Raw genomic sequence first — 20,826 nt, 5'->3', positions numbered from 1 at the left:
TAGAGGGAACAGACTTAGTTTATGGATTGCATGCCTATCTTCATTAGGATAAAGCTAAGGTACATAAGGGATTCCAGGATTCCTTAACCATGTTATAAGGAGGAGCCTATACAATGTCTGGGAAAGACATAAGATATTCTAGATTTCACCCATTGAAGCAGTGGCAGGAAAAAAAAAACTAAACATGAAAAGAGACTGGGGAACATATAAGGAAATTCTTCAATATAAAGAGGGCATCATAAAACTTAAAAGGGGGGGGAGCAAATCCAGAATTTGGTAACTGACTGGTTTCAATACTTTCAACTAAATGAGGTCTTTAGGAAGAAGAAAGAAGGAGGATTTGTACAAGGAGGATCAGAATCTGAAAAAGTGGTATTGGGGAACAAGATAATAATTTCCAAAACACAGGTACCTTGGATCCCAAACACCTTGAAACTCTAACATTTTGGCTCAAAAATGCCGCAAACCCAGAAGTGAGTGTTCCGGTTTGTAAACGTTCTTCGGAAGCTGAATGTCTGGCACGGCTTCCGTGGCTTCCAATTGAGTGCAGGAAGCTCCTGCAGCCAATCGGAAGCCACACTTTGGTTGTCAAACATTTTTGGAAGTCGAACAGATTTCCAGAACGGATTCTGTTTGACAGCCAAGGTACGACTGTATATAAAATTCTAATTAGAATGGGAAACTGAAGATGAACTGATCAAGGAGGCAATGACAAAATGGGCAATAGACATTGGGCATACCATTGAAATCTCAGCATGGGAAAAACTTTGGAATAAAACCATGAACTTTTTGGCCTGTTATCTGAGAAGAGAAAGCATGCAAAAAATGTTTTATAGGCGATATTTGATGCCTACCAAATTGGTGGTCAAAATGTACAAAAGAGGTTCCAAGCTGTACTTAGAAGCAGAAGGATCATTTATACATCTGTGGTGGTGGTGGTGTAAATGTGCCTAAGATTATTCGGAGATTGTATAAAATGGCTAAAAAAGATATTTAAATTTACATTCCCTAAGAAATCAGAAGCATTCCTTCTGGGTTTAATTGGTGATGAGATACCAAATAAGACATAATTTATTATTGTACACAACAGTAGCAGCAACAACAATAATGTATGCTAGAAATTGGAGACAAAAAGAGACTCCAGGAAAAGAACAATGGTTGTACACATTAACAGAATATGCAGAACTAGCAAGCATGACTACTAAAATAAGAAATAAAGATGAAAAACATACAAGGGATAAGTGGGAAATATTTGGGGAATATTTAAAAAAGATACGACGTTAAATTTAACTTCGAAGCAGGGGAAACTTTATGAACAACAGTTGACAACAAAATAAAAAAATTCCTTCAGTAGCACCTTAAAGACCAACTAAGTTTTTATTTTGGTATGAGCTTTCTTGTGCATGCACACTTCATCAGATACCTGATGAAGTGTGCATCAGTATCTGAAGAAGTGTGAATGCACACGAAAGCTCATACCAAAATAAAAGCTTAGTTGGTCTTTAAGGTGCTACTGAAGGAATTTTTTAATTTTTTTTCGACTCAGACCAACACGGCTACCTACCTGTAACTAGTTGACAACAACAAAGATATGGAGGGGGGGGGAATAGGGTGCATAAATTATTGGCTATGCAGCCAAATAAGACATATAAAAACTGCTATGGAAAGCTGGGTGGGAAAGTCTATGTAAAATATTGTATAAGAATGGAAATATGATGTGTAAATATAAAACTGGGGAAAATGCATAAACAATTTAAAAGAAAACAGAGAAAACAAATCAGTATTTTAGTGTGCATTCCTCCTAATAAAAATACTTTATTTGCAGTTTTGACTAATGTACAATTTTTTTAGTTACAGGTAGGTAGCCATGTTGGTCTGACTTAGTCGAAACAAAATTAAAAAAATTGTTCCAGCAGCACCTTAAAGACCAACTAAGTTTTTTATTTTGGAATGAGCTTTCGTGTGCATGTGTATCTGAAGAAATGTGCATGCACACGAAAACTCATACTAAAATAAAAAACTTAGTTGGTCTTTAAAATACTTAGTTGGTCTTAGTGCTGCTGTACAATTTTTTGTTGTAGTTACAAGCAATCTCTCCTAATAGAAAGCTTTTATGTATGCTATTTTCCCTAATATATTCTTTTTAAATTCACACTTTTATCTAATATATGCATTTTTGTAATAACTGGGTAGAAATTCTTACCATGAATTTCTATTTGAAGAGTAGACCAGAGGACATTGTTCTGACAGGAAGACTCCTCCCATCGGACCAAATAGGCAGGGCCCTTTGAAGTTTTTTGCCTCTCCTTCCACTGGCGGGAGCCTTCCAGATTTAACTGGCAGAGCTAAAAACAACTCCTCCACCCATAGCCCAAAATGGTCATGTCTGTTTCAAAAAAACTGCCACAGTGGACACATATACGCCAGCTGAGAATTGTGTAACATCACACTCTCACCAACCAAACGAACATCAAGTATGTCATGTCGGTGGAGGGGAAAACTCAAATGTAATCCAACCCTATTACACCATCATCCCACCCACCCAAAAGACATGAATGCAGAGAGAGAAAGGAAAGGGGCTGGGAAGAATGCCTTCCAGTCTTATTTTCAAACAGAAATTCACTGTAAGAAACCAATTTCAGTTTTTACTCAAGGGAGCTGGAGGACATTTGATTGACAGGATGTAACAGAGCCGCACCCCTGAAAACAAGAGAAGGATGCCCTGTGTCTACGATTTGATTTAGACAGAATTTAGGAATTCCACAAGTCTTTGCTTGTAGCAATTGCTGGGCCTTCTGTGGGGAAGAAAGTTTCTTCTTCCTTGATTTCTAGATGACCTAAGGAGTTTATTGTCCAGGCTTATGGGGCTCTGCAAAGGTTCTAAGGGGGTTTACAGGTTATTTGTTCAGGGGAGCTACCACTTTGGCTGCCTTTGGAACTTCTGGGGAGGAAAACGGACTGCTGACACTCCAGTCAGCAGAGATAATTATACGGTGGTTGAGGACAACCATGGTAATATCTAAGTTACCAAATAAGGGAGTTCAGAAATAAGCCTCACATGCTCAGAAGAAGACATTTGTCATGCCAGAGAGAGAAAGTTTTTTGGGGGGTGTAAAGGTTATTCTCGAGCAAGGAATATTCACTGGACCAACACACCTCATAATAGCCCTTAAATCAGGGCACCAAGTAGACAAAACCTTCTTTTAACTATTTCTAAGACTGGAAGCAAATATGAAATTGATTTTCCGTCTGCCAGTTAATTAGCAACCAGAAAACTAACAGACTGCTGGGGTACGAAAAAGCACTAGTATGCTACTAAAGCAGCGAGAATGCTACTTGCCCAAAGGTGGAAAGAAGCAGAAGTCCCAGAAAAGGAAGAATGGATACAAAAAGTTATGGAATATGCAGAAATGGCGAAACTTACTGGAAGAATAAGAAATCAAGATAAGAAACATTTTTATAAAAGAATGAAAATACTTTATTGAATATTTACCGATAAACTGCAAATGGATAAAAACATTGGCAGGATTATTGTAGTAACCTGCAGTTTCATAAGAGTATCTATTTAAAGTTGATAAATGAGAAAATTAAATGAATTTGCATATGCAGAAAATATTAAAAAAATAAATTTAAGGAACCACATAAAGTGGGGGAAGGAAGTCAAACTCTGAAATGTTAAATTGACTGTAAAACTAATGAAAGGTATAAACTTGAAAAGTATAAATAAAAACTTTAATAATAATAATAGTAGCACTAATTAACAGGCTAACCAAAACAAAAAAACTTAACTTAATTACAGGTTTCCGATTCCTGTCTGCCTGAATGGCGGAGGCTCTCTCAACATTGCAGAGAGACGCAGATCATAGAATCATAGAGTTGGAAGAGACCACAAGGGCCATCCAGTCCAAGCAGGAAACAGATGAAGAAAAGGGAATGAAAGTGTTTAGGTCATTCCTTGGAATGCCTCCCAAGGCATGGGAGGAACAGGCTTACCTGTGGATCGCCTTCATGGCTTGCTCCCGAATGGAACATAGGGGCAGGTGGAGGTGTTGGGTAAGCACCTCGTCTAACACAAGCCCCCCCCCCCCAATACTGCCATTCAGAAGCAGAGGTTCTCCTAATAATTGGATCTTAATCGTCATAAAGCATGGCACATGCCAGAGGAGATGTGATTACCAGAACTGTGGACTATCCAGCTGCACCAATCTGAGGTTTGAGATTGAGAAAAGATTTTATTCTGTTTTGGAGGTGGTTGGTGGAATGGGAAGCCCTACTGTTTATATTACGGTAGTTTCTACATCTATAATTTGGCAACCCTCTCCAAGTGCAAGTTTTAAAGATACGCAAGTGAGGATTGATTGCTGGATGGTGTAATATTGAGATTAAAAAGAGACAATTGAAGCTGTGTGTGGTTTAAAGGGAATGAAGGGGGGAGCTCTGTTGTTTGAATGGATCACGTTGAGAACCTAAAGCTGATCCCCCCCCAAAAAAACAACGGAAAAAGAAAAGAGACTAAGGGGAGTTGAGACATAACCTAAAAGGAAGAATACTGGCCAAAACTAAAATGCAACTGTAAAGATGAAAGTATTCTGGTGGGCAGGGGCTCCTAGGATGCTGATGAATCAAAAGAAAAGTTCAGCAGATATGCTTGAAACAGCTCCACTTTCCCAGACTGAGGAGGGAATGGCAAATCTTCTAGATTTGAACTGATCAGAGGGAAGGAGTGGACTGTTGTTTATCTGAAACTGTGTGAGCATTATGGGATGGAGCTAAGGCAAGCAATTAGGAGCTAACCATGAGATCATAGCTCCACCCTCAATTACACTAGGAAAGAAACAACAGCAGCGGGAGAAGCTCAAGGACATGGCAGCATACAAGGTCAATGAAACCAACAATTGTACATATTATATTGTCACACACAGACTTGGGGGGGGGAGAGAATTAGAGTTTCTCACTTGAAGTTCTATGAAAGGTCAAGTAACATAATAATAGAATAGAAATCATTAAGAATTCAGCTGTTGTCTAAGTGATTAATTTGTTAAATGGAATACAACTAGAAGTTAATAAAAAATATGAAACACAGTAACATTGAATCATAATGGACGCATTAAGCACAGCATGCCGGAAACCACTTTAATGAAATGGTATTAGTTTGGAATTAATTGGGATTTGTATACTTGGGTTAAAATTGGAAAATTAATAAAAATAATTGACCAAAAAAAAAGCTTAATTACTGATGACTTTAAAATAATACAACTGATAAGAGTCAAGTCTGTTTTAAATCTTCATTTTATACTGCCTCTAAGTCTGCGTCTTGTATGTGCTGTGTTAGCTGCGAATACTAAACGGAACCTTATCTGTGTGAGAAAGGAATGCGTACAAGTTCCTGGAAGCAGAGACTGCCAAGGGGGAGATTAATGGAAACCAACATGGGAAAGACAACATTGAATGCCTCATTAATCATTGGTATCATGCAATAACTACTAGATGAACAGCTGACAGAATTAAGAGCTGAGATGTGTAGAACGTTAAAGAGATTGGATCAAAGATACATCAGACTAGAGAATGCACAGGACCTGTGGAAAAAGATGTGGCTAACAGCAGACAAAATGGGTAAGGGCAGACAATGAATTGGAGTGGATATCCATACATCTATCTGGACTGGAGCATTAAACAGACAAAGGATGCTGCTGTAATGCCAGAAGAGATGAATGGATTCATGAACAAGGACAACCGGAGATGGCAGAGATGGAGCTGAGAGAGAAAGGGCCTTATGTACAAACTGAAGCAAAAACAGGGGGGGAAATGCCTCTAAGCTCTTGACAACCGGTCTAGAAAAAGAATGGAAATAGTGGGAGGGTTTTTCCATTTTCCTTTAGATCAGGAAAATGCATGGCCAACAGGAAGTGGGATTGGAATATATGGAACTGAGTATGAATTAATGAAGATACAACAAGCAAATAAGTTTAGACTATTACATTTTTAAGATTTGTCAAAACCTTCGGGGAGAAATTCATCACATTGGACTAGAGAACGACTATTTTGGACATTTAATGATAATAATCATTGAAGAGCTACTTTTGAAAAAGATCTTTAGAACAACTTTCATAAAAAAAACAGAGGCCTTTCTCCTTGGAATTCTGAGTAATGATATTCCTGTAAACAAAGGAGAAATATTTCTGTATGCCTCAGCAGCCGGCCGTCTATTAATAGCATCAAACTGGAAAGGGGACAAGACCCCAACAGTAAAGGAATGGCAGAATAATCTTTTGGGCTTTGCAGAAATGGCTCAATTAACATACATTCTGAGAGGGAAATCAAAACAAACATTTGTGAAAAATTGGGATATGGTTAAGAGGTACCTACAAGGAAATAATAATAATGATGTGATCTCCATGGCAGCGCTTGAATGACTCATGTATAATGTAACATAAACTGTGTAGGAAAATATGAATGTAAAAAAAGAAAAGAAAGTAAGAATACGATGATAAAAGCAGGTACATCGATAATACTAATATGATGCACTTCAAGAGGGGACGGGAAGTCCAACTTTTTTTTACTTTTTACTTTTTGATTTTTACTTTTTATTTATATATATATAGTTTTCTTTTTTCTTTTTCTTTCTTTTCATTTTTACATTTACATTTTTAATATATTATTATTATTATTATTATTATTATTATTATTATTATTGAATCTTAATGCAGTATATAGATTTGAAACACAGCAAACTATTTGGAATGGGGAAAAAAAACAATAACAACAAGAAGATTTTTTGGAATTTGTAATAATATTTAATTTTCAAAATTTGAAATGGAATATTGTATACGTATACAAAAACGCATATGATGTATATAAGAGTGTACTATGATTAATACAATAAAATTCATTAATTATGAAAAATAATAATGAAGAGCTACTTTTGGAGTTTTTGAGTGGAAAGGGGAGAATTTGAGAAGTCTGGAATGGAAGATTGAGAAAACAAGGCCTAGCAGATTGAGAAACATCCGGACAATACAGATAGATGTTATCCTGGAGTGCATACTTTGAATATTTTGGATAATTGTCATAATTAGCAGTCAGAGAATCGGAAGCCTCTCTTTTTCTTTCTTTTCTTTCTCTTCTTATCTTTCTATGATCTCGAATACTTGTTTTCTTCCTGTTCTATCTATATTTATGCTTTGCTTTTCGAAGCTTCCTAATTTGGATTAATGAAGGAGACATGGGAGGTTGATAGACGGAAGAAAAGGGGATGTATGTGACAGGCAGAGTGGAAAGGATCCCTCAGGGTGGGAGGCTAGGGAGAAGATGGGGAGAAGGTTCACTCTTCTGTGTGTGGAATAACGGCTAAGATATAATTGTGATAGAGGGCCTTGCTTTCACTTTCACTTTTCTTCCCTTTCTTCTCTCTTTTCTTTCATTTCTTATTCTTGCTTTTTTCCTCTAGGTCAGTTTGGCTTTTATTGTGTTTTATGTTGAAAACTTTCTAACAGAAATTGATACAAACAAACAAACAAACAAGCGGGCTACTGGTGTGGTGGTTGCCCAACTCAGAACTGGGCAGGGTGGGGTGGGTGGGTACAAGTATCCATTCCTACTTGCATAACATCCTGTTCAGATCCCCAGACAAATCCAAGAGGGATATAGAACTGTAATCAACTCAGGGAGCAATGGTAGTGGGGATCCTGCTTTGTAGGATCTCATCAGTCCTGAAGCTATGGCTGAAGAACACTCTGCTCCTGTAAGGTACAGCAAGAGGGGGAAATAGTGGTTCTGGTCTCTAGAGAAAAGCCTGCCCCAACCAGCCTCTTGTGCTCCGGCGGAACAAGAAAAAAATAAGGCTAGCTGAAAACAGGAGAGTGATGAGAAAAGCAGCCGAAGAAGTGACTGTCCCACTTGGTTGTCACCGGGATGGCCCAAGAAATGTTGGCACCTGAGGCGAACCAGAAAATGCCCACCCCAGGGATGAGTGAAGAGCCACACTTAGGATAAAGCAGTGGTGGGGTGGGGAGAGAAATCTATATCGGGAAGCAGAGTGGGAAGCATCTCCTATTCGCCAAGAGGCTGATGTAGAAGTGACATGGGGGGGGGGTGCTGGGGAGACGCCAGATCCAACCTCCAAGGAGTGTGCTGCAATTGTTGCTGCCACTGCAGCAGGACACTCCTTGGAAGCCAGATCTACTGCCTCTGTGGATCCTGCCATTTGAGGCAGTTGCCTCACCTTGCATGGCGCCTCGCTAGCCCACCCCTCGCCCAGCAACGTCGGGAGAAGAAAAAAAATAAGAAATGAAGCCACAGGCGAGGGCGGCGGTGGCGGGCGGTGGCTGGGGGGTTTGGGGAGCAGGCTGGGCAGCGCCCCCTCCATTTTGGCACCCTAGGCGATGGCCTAGTTCACCTAAATGGACGCGCCGGCCCTGTGTGAGCCCACACTGCCTGTTACTGAAGCTCCACATGTACAGTTGGAAAACTTCCCCCAGAGCAGAAGCTCCATTCAGCTCAATCACATAACCTAGCAATGCCATGGAAGCTGCAATGGCAAAAATAGTGTGGCACATCAGACTCTATTTTAAAGGTTTGTTTTTCCTCTGCCAGGCTTGGGTCAGTTCAGCAGGCAGCAGAACTTCCCCTGAGCTGAGTTTGGAATGGGGGTGGGGGGTAAATTGCCCCAGCACAATCTACCCCGGCATGAATTATGCTGGCTTCCTTAAATTTGGATTGCTCCATAAGAACTGGAGGGAGGGAGGGAGGAGGAGGGTGGCTGCAGCCATGGCTAATGGGTGAGAAACAACAGTCTCCACATAGCAGCTTCACCAAGCCAAACAAGGTCCCCACCCTCCATGTGGAAAACCACATGCCAGAATGGAATATTAAAGTGGATTTTCCAGGTAGGATCCATAAGTAGCAAACAAGAAGTCCTGCAATTTCCTGCTCATGGATCTTTCATGAAGAAAAGTTGGAGGGGGCGGGGAGAGAAGGAGGAGGAGGAGAGGGAAAAAGGGGGAAAAGGAAAAGAAATACAGTATGTGGGGATTTTCCATCCCCACATAAAGTTTTGTGCATGCATTTCTCCACAGGAACTGTTCCAAAAGTGCTCTGGAAAAGGAAAACATGATGTCAGGAGAGGCCCCTACAACTACGCTGATCACTGTCCTTAATGTTTACCCATTGTCTGCTGGCAAAAACCCCGCTCCTCTTCCCACAAAATAAGGGCACCCCCCTTTTTTTTTGCCTAGGGTGTAACTCAAGTGTGATTTTGCCTTCCATACTGCAGCACAAAAACCTGCCCCACCTCAACAGCCATGCCGTCTGCTACACCCGACTTGTCCCCTCTGGACTCCGTTCCACACATCCCAAGCATGCTGCCTCCACTCCCCACCTCCTGCAGTCCCCCTGCTCAGGACAGGGCTGGGGTGTTTTCTGCAGGGACTAATCAGTCAGTGTCTGGTTGGTTTATTCTAGGAGCTGGCTTCTGTCTCGAGATCTGGGAACAGTTCTCTTCAAGCTGCGCTGCCAGGGAGAGAAGCATCACCCTTCACAGACCCCTCCTAATTAATGCAGCAGATTAATTCCAGAGGGTCAGAGGAGGGGATTGGGGAAACCACAGGTGCCCAAGGCCAGTTTTCTGGAGTAGGAAGCCAAGGGAGGGTGGTGACCAGTGCTTTTTTTGGGGGGGGGGAGGTATGCTCAATTTGTACTAGAAGAAAAGCACTGGTTAAAAGTGTGGCACCTACTGTAACAACTTCATGGTGAGTAAAGGTAAAGGGACCCCTGACCGTTAGGTCCAGTCGCGGACGACTCTGGGGTTGTGGCGCTCATCTCGCTTTACTGGCCGAAGGAGCCAGCGTACAGCTTCCAGGTCATGTGGCCAGCATGACAAAGCCGCTTCTGGCAAACCAGAGCAGTGCACGGAAACACCGTTTACCTTCCCGCCAGAGCGGAACCTATTTATCTACTTGCACTTTGACGTGCTTTCGAACTGCTAGGTGGGCAGGAGCTGGGACTGAGCAACGGGAGCTCACCCTGTCACGGGCCTGACCGGCAAGCCCTAAGCTCTGTGGTTTAGACCACAGCGCCACCCACATCCCTCATGGTGAGTACTGGACCTTTTTTTCTAGAAGAAAACCACTGCTGGTGAGGCTCTGGCTGGGAGATGAATGCAGTCCCCAGGCCTCTCGGACTTGCCCTCAGAATTCTCCCCAAGCCACCACCAGTTGCATTTCACACCCTGGATGCTTTTTGCATGGCTAGATGTGTCTCCTTGAACTCTGATAATGCCTCTTGCTTGCCTGGATGGAGGATATTGGTGTGTGTGCAGAAACTAGCCAACTGTGCAAAGGGGTGGATTACATTTGTTGCTACACACACTTTTGTCTCTAGCTCCACATGCCACTGGCCACTGGCATGTGGACCTCAGAAGGCGCCCAGAAGGGAATGTGGCCCTTGGGCTGGAAAAAAAGTTCCTCACCTCTGTGCAAAGGTAACAGAAGTGCCTCTGCACACTTCCTTCAGATGTTCCATTGCAACAGCTGGGCAGTGTTCCAGCCCAGTTGCAGGGAGGCAGGTCTGGTGGAGCTTTTAAGAAGGATTTGCACTGCCAGCACAACCACCTTTCCTTCCAGATATCATAAAAGTTAGTTCAGATGAAGTGGCTATCCTAAGGAGATATGGATTGTATGCTCAAGGCATCTTGCTTGGAGAAAGTGGGACTGGAAGTTGTGTCTGGGCTGCAAGATCATCATCATCATCATGATTCAGGTAGGAAGCCGTGTTCGTCTGATGCAGTCAAAATAAATAAAAACATATTTTTTTTTAAGTCCAGTGGCACCTTAGAGACCAACTAAGTTTGATCTGGGTATAAGCTTTTGTGTGTATCTGAAGAAGCATGTATCTGAAGAAGTGTACATGCACAAGAAAGCTTATACCCAGAACAAACTTAGTTGGTCTCTAAGGTGCCACAGGACATTTTTTAATTTTTTTATTCATTTTGATTATTATTATAAGTGTGTGTACCTCTCTCTCTCTGTGTGTGTGTGTGTGTGTGTGTGTTTGTGTGTGTGTTAAAATGAGGTGCTTCTGGTACTCATATATTGATAAAACTGCTATGGGCGCTAGGGCTGGGCAATATCTGGTTTTCAACATCGTGATATATCACCAGCTAAACATTGTGACATACCAATATATTGTGATGTCTGAAATAAGAATGGAACTATGCAGAGGTGAACAGGGTAATGTCCTGGCAACTGCTACTACTTAAGGGTCTAAAACTGATAAATGATGATATGATCAATCACCACACTGTCACTTTCATCAGCAGGGAAGCCAAAATGCATCCAAACAGGACTTATGGTTTTTTTTTTGCTTAACTACCAAATTCAGGACAATTCAAAGTAAAGCGATAGTCTTACCTTCCAAGTTCCAGACTGCAGAATCCGGGACCGGCAGCCATTTGACACCGGAAGTTGTGTCGATGTAACTTCCGGTGTCACTTTGCCCTTCTATAGGCACCAAAAATGGCCGCCGCTGGCTTCAAAAGTCGCTTGTACGCATGTCAGCAAGTGCACTGACGCAACTTCCGGTGTTGCTCCGCCCATCTATGGGTACCAAAAATGGCCGCCGCCAACACCGGATGTCACGTCTATGCACTTCCAGACATGCGTAGATGTGACTTTTGAAGCTGGCGGCGGCCATTTTTGGTGCCCATAGAAGGGGAAATCGGAAAGAAAAAAATGGCCGCCGGCAGGAGAAAATCATGGAGAAAAACGGGAGACGAAATGATACGGGGGACCACCGGGAAAAGGTAAGTAAAAAAGGGGTTTTCCTGGGGAAAATGGGAGACTTGGCAGCTATGGCGATAGTGAAGAGAAATAATCTGGGACTGCCAGATTGGCAACCTTGCAGTCCTCATCATGGCCACAGCAGGTGGTGGCAGCAGCAACCTGCAAGGCTTCATGGCAGAGGCACAAGAAGTAGCGGCCTGCAAGGCCTTACCCCAGCGACGGGAGGTGGTAGCAGAAGCAGTGGCAGGCTACAAGGTCATGTCATGGCGGCGGGAGGCAGCGGCAGAAGGGGTGGTGGCCTGCCAGGCCATGTCGTGGGGAAGGGAGCCAGTGCAAAAATGATGTTGGGCTTGCAGGTCACCATGAACAGTCATGCGCCCTGGCCCCTGCAAGCCCAATGCTGCTCTTGCTAGCAGTGCTGGGCTCTCAGGGAGGGTGCCAGGAGTTGTTGCTTCCTTCCCATGGTGCCCTCCAGCTGGGGGGCGGCTGAGAAGGACACAACAGAAAAGCGCCCTGGCCCGAGAACCCAGCTGGAGAGTGCCGTGGCAAGGACGCAACAGCTCACAGCAGCCTCCCTGCAAGCAGCGCCACTCACAAAAGCAGCACTGGGCTCGCGGGGGGGGGATGGGGCACGTTTGTTGTGACCTTCTCAACCACACCGCCCCCCCCCCCAAGCTGGAGGGTGCTGAGAAGGATGCAATAGCTCACGGTGGGGCAGGGTGCTGTGATGCGCCCCCCCCTAAAAACTGCACCTGGGGTGACAGCCCCCTCAGCCCCCTCCCACGCCACTGCCATGGGGTAAAGGAGAGTGGGTCAGCTTGGCCTGAACGGTGGCCATACCTTCACTACCTGTGATTACTTCCAGACCTGTACTTCGCCCATCCCACCCACAGCTGTTGCAAGCTGGTGTGTTCCAAGCACCTTAATCAAGTGGAGGCTGCGGTGCTAATACCGGTAAGTGACTTTAAACAGGGCTGTCATTTTGGGATGGTAGAAACAATGGCCTGGTTTGTGGGAGTGAGAGGCGAGATGAAGACGGGCCATGGGGGAGAGGAAATAAATCTACATATAATTAACATGTAAGCTCTTTCAGTGTTTTGAAGTAAGGAAGAAGAGGAGCCAAGTAGCTAACCTCAAGAAGTATCACCAAGGAAAGTTCACCTGCACCTGTTAGACTAACACTGACCTCCAGTGGCCATGTGGGCACATTCCATTGGCCTCTGCTTGACAGCAATTTGATGGTACAGCAGGGATGTTGTGAGAGAGAAACAGTCTGTGTGGCTACTGATGTAGATTTGGATGGTGCAAAGAACTGCTGTTAGTTTTAGGCTTCCAAATGTCTGGTATAGCTAGAAAAGACCACTGCCAAAAGGGAAACCAAAACTTCCTTACTCAAGGAGCCTGATTTACAAAGGTTTACAAAGATACCGTATGGAGAGGGATCAAAGGTCAGTGGTAGGGTGCGTGCTTCAGTCACAGAAAAGTCCCCCTGATGGATCCCTGGTACCTTCAGTTAAAGCAGATTGCAGATGATGCAGAAGGCCCCAGGCAGCCATTGAGGGCCCGAGGAGGTGATATTGGGTCAGATGGGCCCAATCAAACTTGTGATGAAACAGCTTCCTAAAGTCTCTATGGTGCTAAGGGCCAGCTCAGAGAAGAACGAAGTGTTTGCATGCCACAATGCAGCAATAAGAGCCAGTGAGGACCAAAGACAGCAAATAAAGTTAAAATGGTCATCTATCTATCTATCAATTAAGAAGAGAGTCAAACACTACCTAACTCTAGCTAAAAAGAGAATTGAAGGAGAAGGAGCTTGGCTCCGATTTAAGCACACGACAGAGATACCATCAAAATTCCTGCTGTTTGCTGCTCAGGTGTCATAAAAAAAATGTTGACATGAATCTCCTTTCTCTGCTCACCATCAATCGTTTGCCTTTTTGTCATCCTGCCTCACAACCAGGAGCAGCCAGAATGGTAGAGCACTGCTCCAGAGACACCCTCCTGACACTGGCATAACTGCCACTGCCAAGATATGACTGGATGGCGGTGAAGTCGAGACAGTGTGAGCACACCAGTGGAATCAATGCAGCACTTCTTCTAGTGTGCCTACATTGCCCACCAGCTCATGTTCTCCTTTGCCTTCAAATGTCTTCTTGCTCCACCCTTCAGCCCTGGTTCTGCTAAGTTCCTACCATAGTGATTTGCAGTCAATTCTCAACTCTTTCTTCCTTCTCTAAATTTACAGCAGACTCTCAGACAAAGTCAAGCAGCCTCTAGGCCAGGCATAGGCAAACTTGGCCCTCCAGATGTTTTGGGGCTGCAACTCCCATCATCCCTGACCACTGGTCCTGTTAGCTAGGGATGTTGGGAGTTGTAGTCCCAAAACATCTGGAGGGCCGAGTTTGCCTATGCCTGTACAAGGCCAAGCAGACTGAATGAGGTAGGTTGAGGCACCCCAGACCTCCAGGCAAAACTGAGATACAACTTTATGCCCTGAACTTATTCCAATGCTGCCAGCTCCACCAAAATCTCAATGGACCTAAAATACATGTTGATCTACTAATTGTCTGAAAATCCTTTGGATGAGACAAGTCTATTGATATTTGGCCTTACATCATTCTTTTTTTAAATATTCCACAACAAAGCAGCAAAAAAATACTGTATAAGTTGTTCCTTCAGCAAAGTGGAGCCAAAGTACAGCCAAAGCCAGATTGGCTGTTGTGTTCAGTGTGCTCTACAATCACTAGGACAGTGGTTCCCAACAGGTGGTCCGGGGACCCCCAGGGGTCCGCGAGCTATGCCAGAGGGGTCCGCAAGATGCTATTAGAATAAAAAAATACATTAAATATATTTCGTATGATAACAGATTTTTTGTTTTGTACGCTTCCTGCATGAGCAGAGTCTAGCGCAAAACTAGAATTAGATAGAGACAGTAGTTCTGCTGTATGCCGTTAGGTGGTGCTTTACAAACACTACTGTTTTGCAAAGAGGCAGCGCGTGCATTCTACTAACGCTCACCTCCCCAAGATGCTTTGCGCGCGTCGGCTTCATTTGTGCGCTACTGCGCAGGTACCCTGTCTTCTCCATTCCCCTCCCTCCTCCCTGGCGCACGCTGCCTCTTTGCAAAACAGTAGTGTTTGTAAACAAAGCGTTGTTTCTCGCGGAAGCTACAGTTCGCGTAGTTAAAAATGGACCGTTGGTTAAAAAGTGGTTCGTTAAAATGACAAAGGCCTACAGATGAAGAGGAAGATAATGCATTTGATGTTCAAGCAAGTAAGTTAGTGACTCTCGAACCGATCTTGTCAGTGTCCATTAAACCTAAATCGTAACTGTAAAAAACGTATAAATAAAAAGACTCTTAATTTGGCTCTCACTTTTTAATTTTAGGATTAGGAATTAATGGGGGTCCTTGTCACAACAGCGGCTCGATGATAGCGGTCCTTGAGAAAATTTTGTTGGGAACCCCTGCACTAGGATATTCGGACTCAGTTTTGTCTGCCAGGCGCATTGTCTGCAGAAATAAGTTAGCAACCAACAAGGTTTTTCAGAGGGCTTTTAGATGGTCTGTTTGAGGAGGCCTGTTACTGGTCTGATATATCTTAAAGGCCTGACTAGGAGATGTTGGAGTTTAGTGAGCAAAGTTGAAATGGATTAATAAAGTAGTAGCTCTCTGGGCTTGCTCACTAATAGGATCTCCTCTGCCTTTCGTACTCAGCTGAAGTTTTCTCTCTCTCACTGTCTTTTTCAATTGTTTGTGTGAAGAAAAAAAGGAAAACAGTGAGTTTAGCACTCTTCTAAAGAAAGCAAAAAATAAATTGATGATGCTTTTATTGATGAAATATTGTGCACTGAGTTGAAAGTGTGTGTTCCAAGGCTTTCATGGACAAAGTCAAATTCACTGCAGGGTTACAATACCAGAACACTGCTACGAACTGTGCCTGCATACTTTCTGCCAAGCCCCATGGTGCTGTCACTGAGAGGATCACAGGTATAAACCATGTGTTCTAAAGGAAAAGCAGGACTCAGGTATCTTTACATCCATTATAATACTCCACCACTGGCTGAGAGGGACACCAGACCATATGTTTTGCATTGGCTGAAGAGAAATGGAACTCAGGGAGCAAGACAGGCCTAAGGTACAGAAACAATAGCACTTCAAGAGTATTTACAAAGACGTGATGAAAGGGGAATTATAGGAGTTTCTGCCCCCCAACAGGAAGGTGTTTTAATATAGTTTGAACAGCTGGTGTGTGAAAATTGAATGTTCTACCAACTTCCCCAGTTTCATCTACTGCTCCACTCACCTCCCGGGTCTCATTGTTCTGGATCAGCGTGTACAGAGGGACCACACGGTTGATTTCAAGGAGCACAGGTGTAGGACTCAGCTGCTCTTTGCCTGGGCGTCGACATAAGTGGCAAGTAGAAGGGCAGCGACCCTTTTCTTCACAGCGGATCTCCACACCCGATATCAGCTGGTCATCTGACAGCATCTGGGCAGACAACAGGCCTGAGAGGTAGGTGATGAATGGCATGGACTTCAGTTCCTTCTTGTTACCTAGTTCAGTTGTTTCTGATTTTGGAACAGAGCAGGGAGAGGTGGGATGGAGGGTGGGGGGAACAAAAGTAAAACACTAAAGTTTAGTCCCAGGTAAATTATTTTAGAGTAGATATATAAAAAAGTGGTACCTGCAACAAAATAGTGCAACGTGGAGTGCTCCTGTTCAGAATTTCAGCCACCTATGCCTCTTTTCAGCTTACTTCATTCATCCTATTTGTTCACACACACCCCACGCCAGGTTTCTGGGCTCAACCCCTCCACCCCATAGAAATACCACACAGAATTATGTGGCCACAGAATACGCTGTTCTGTATGGGCTGATGTTGAGGATTTATCCTCTAAATATATATTTCTTATTCTAATATTGCAAATTTCAGAGTTCTCCCAGAAAGGCTGATACAGAGCTATCATAACTTATCCTCTAAGTTCACAATTAGTCTTCAACTGTCCACCCAACAAGCACACATCCCATCCAGCACAGAGGGGGGGGGAGAATAGCTCATTGATGGAGTGTTCTAAATGGCTTGTATGGATGCAAGTAATAGTTGTATGAGGATGTGGTTTGAGCATTCATCAATCAAAAGTAAAATATGGTTGATCTGTGCGTATGTGTGGAGGAGATGATCTTCCCAGCTCTCAACACCTTTTAAGTTGTTTTGAAATTAAATTGCCAATTATCTGCATTTGAGCCACCCATGGCGAGTCCTGAATTAGAGAGCTAGGGAACAATAGACAGGGATTAAGTGTTGGCCAATGAAAGGAACTACAAGGGCACCAACCACATTAGCCAAAGAATCCTCTTCACCATTAATTGGTTGTACAGTGGTACCGGTACCTCTACTTACGAATGTTTCTACTTACGAACGGAGCTCCGTCCACCATCTTGGATGCGGTTTAGATAGGATTTTTTCTACTTACAAATTTTTAGATAGGGTTGCTTCTACTTACGAATTTTTTTCTCCCAATGCATTCCTATGGGATCCAACTTACAATTTTTTTCGACTTACAAATGTGCATTCGGAACACATTAAATTCGTAAGTAGAGGTACCACTGTACCAGCTTAGGTGGCACCTTCTGTTTGCCAGAAAAGCTTCTGAGCAAGTAGGCTGCAAAGTTCTGTGCTGAAATCAATGTTATGGCTTTGGGACACCCCCCCAAAAAAGAAAACTGAATGAAGGAGAAATATCTGTTGGGGTGCTCCTGCCCTGAGACCTCCTATCTTACATTCAGCCTACGTATATGTGTGCGAACTTAAAAATGGAAAGCGTAATGCTGGTGGTCAACAAAAGAAGTTTAAAGACTGTCTCAAGGCAAATCTTTTAAAAATGTAGTATAAACACTGACAACTGGGAAACACTGGCCTGCAAGCACTCCAGTTGGAGAACAGCCTTTACCAAAGGTATCATGGGCTTTGAAGAAACTCAATCTCAGGACACAAGGGGAAAACGTGCTAAGAGGAAGGCGCGCTTGGCAAATCTACACCGTGATCAACTCCCACCTGGAAACCAATGTCCCCACTGTGGAAGGGCATGGGGATCCAGAATTGGCCTCCACAGTCACTTACGGACCCATTGTTAAAACCGTGTTTATGGAAGACAATCTTACTCAGCTACGAGTGATTGCCAAAGAAGAATAAGAAGTGTAAATAAAACCATATTTATCACAAAGAAACCAGTCTCCAGCAAGCTTCATTCCAAGGAAACCACAGGGCATGTGATGGGACCCCGATATCTCCCACTGCTTGGAGACTAGACACCACACACACACACACACACACACACACACACACACACACCATCCATGCCTAAATCTTCAACTTTTCAGGGAGAGCATGCTGTGCTTTAAAAACTGGCTTATGTAATTTTTTGCTGCCCTCCAGTGGAGTTATAGAGTTATAACGTCTGGTGAAGAGAAGTGGCCTATATAGTGAGAGGGGAGGAAGACAGACAAAAAAAAATTCCTTCTCAGACTTTGAGATCTCAAGGTGGCATTGTTTGCAGTCTCAAGAAAAGCAACTGTGTTTGAAAACAGAAGCCCTCTGCAGAGATCCAGGGTCCAAAACAGGCTAAACTTATGCAACTCCTTTATTTAACGAGGAAACAGCATCCAACTCCAATATTTGGCGAGACCTTATTGCAGTGGCAAAAGGCACCTCATAGCAAGGCGAAAAGAGTGCTTCTGTTATTGCATTTCTATTCTCAATACAATTGAGCTAGATAATTTGAGGAGGTGGGTGCTGTGAAAGGACACTCGCTGCATTTAGCCGAGCCGAGCAATCTTATTTTCTGGGTTCAGCTTAAGGGGAAATGAGTGCTATGTCTAACATGGCAGCTCTGTCTGGCTGGAAATCAGTGACATAATCACCTCACCTCCACTTTCTTCTATGAAGCAATTTTATTTTATTTTTTGCAAAAAAGAAAAAAAGGTTAAACAACAACAGCAAGTGGGTCAAAAGGAGATTTAAGTGAATAAATGTATGCATGATGCTAAAAATCAGACAAAACATAGATACCTGAAGCATACGGGGAAATGACGCACTTGGAAGACAGGGTTTTATTTTTAAGGCAATGCATCTATCAAATGAATATGTAACCGACAGTGGTGCAGAAGTAAAGTGTTGTGCCCACTAAGTTCCACTAAGAGCAGAACCTATTAACATAAATGGACCGAAATCAGACTTGTGCATTAATCTCAACGGGTCTATTCTGGGTAGAACTATCATTTGGTACAACCCAGTGAAATTAATCTACCGGTATGTAAGTTAGTCATGTCCATTACTTTCAATGGGTCCAATGAGTGGGATGAGCATTGGACACAATTCTAAGAGTTTGGTTTATTATTACATTTCTATCCTACAAACACCTCAAGGTGACGTACATGGTTTTTCATACCCCCACCCCCACACCTCATATTACCCTCACAACAACCAAGTGAGGTAACACAGGCTGAGACTCTGTGGTCGGTCCAAGGTCATACAGTGAGCATCATGATTTTATGGGGATTCGGACCCTGGATCACAGGGTGTAATTCCCTCTGGAAAACTAAAATCCTTTCCCTGATGGAAAGGTCACCTTCAGTGCTTTCCTTCTAGGGAAAAAAGGTATCAGTACTGCATACCGATTGGGTACCCTTAAAAAAAACAACACTTAGCGCAACACTGAATTCCTCCCATAATACTCTTGCTTCAGCATTCAAGGATCTTCCCAAGAACTAGACTGAATGCTAGGCCTGGCAAAGTCTGACCAATTCAAATACAGTACACAAATGCTAAATAAAGGTACATCTCCCAGTCATAACAAGAGCCTGGCAGCACACTCAGACCAGAGTTGAGTTGAGTTGAGTTGAGCAGACCAGAGTAGGGAAAGGCTTTTAACTTGCTCTACTAAAGTTCTGCAAAAGCGGGAAGGGAAAGTCACTTTTACAAGGTGCTAGCTGTGTTGGGGCCCCACAAGACTTACATTGTGACGTTACTGCCTTGCCTGCTGGTTAGTAATCCCAAAACAATTTTATTAAAGCATGGAGCGCAGCCCTGCTCAACTTATGATTCCTGCTGTCTCCCATCAAAGTTTCATCACATAGCAGCAGATTTGAAAGCTACCTGTATCCAAATAAGCCAAAGGGGGGGGCACAGCTGGGTGTTTCTCTTCAAAGCCACAATCCAAGGAGCGTTTTTCCAATGCCTCCTAGTCAACTTAATGGGCAGGCAGAAGGCTTGTGGCTTGCCACCCTTTGAAAGCCAGGTTCTTTCTGAATCACCATGTCTGTGTGGCATGATTGGGCAGAGAGAGGACCAGGACCTCTGCGGGTAGTTCTTTATCATAAATGGGAGTCTTCTGGTTTCCCCAGAAAACAGTGTGGTCTTGTCACTACTACTCAGGTCACCCCAAAACAACTTGTGGCTCTTGATGATGTAATTTGCTTTAAAAAGGGAAATCTCTCTCTCTCTCTCTCTCTCTCTCTCTCTCTCACACACACACACACACACACACACACACAGCACAGTCATTATCCCATTCCCATTTAAATTGATTATTCTGGGTCCATTTTAATGTAGGTTCAGGCACAGGCAGCACAATGATAGCTGATTGAGCGGTCCGTCATCAGCTCCCCCAAATATTGGACTTTCTTCATTAAAGAAAGTGATGGGGGAAAGCACCAGGGGGAATGCGGGGTAACCTCTGTGGCACAATGAGTCAGTGCACCTGGCTGTTAACCAGAAGGCTGGTGGTTCGAGCAGGGGGTTGGACTAGATGACCCTTGGGGATGCCTTCCAACTCTATGATGATCTCAGATGGTAGGCACAACATCATCTAACCCAGCTTCAAACGAATCAGAATTCTTTATCAGGTAGTGAACGTCATCTAATCTCTCTGTAAACAAATCAAGATGGATGCTAGATAAACAGGTCATCAGGCAGCACCCAGTGTAACCTCCCATGCCATCTTCGAAAGGGTGAGTGGTAGCACTAAAAAAGGTGGGGAGGGGGTTCG

At 43.4% G+C, this 20,826-nt stretch overlaps 1 protein-coding gene across 1 annotated transcript in view; it reads right to left on the bottom strand.

Annotated features, from left to right (window-relative positions):
- Window positions 1-20,826, bottom strand: part of ASTN2 (astrotactin 2) — a 605,773-nt gene that overhangs the window by 137,357 nt on the left and 447,590 nt on the right. Inside the window, 1 exon segment of the mRNA XM_035112940.2 lies at window positions 16,082-16,347. Coding sequence (XP_034968831.2) covers window positions 16,082-16,347 — 266 coding nt within the window.

This window comes from Zootoca vivipara, chromosome Z, assembly GCF_963506605.1.
Source record: "Zootoca vivipara chromosome Z, rZooViv1.1, whole genome shotgun sequence".
NCBI classification, from domain to species: Eukaryota; Metazoa; Chordata; class Lepidosauria; order Squamata; family Lacertidae; genus Zootoca; species Zootoca vivipara.
This window is presented reverse-complemented; position numbering and strand designations above follow the sequence as displayed.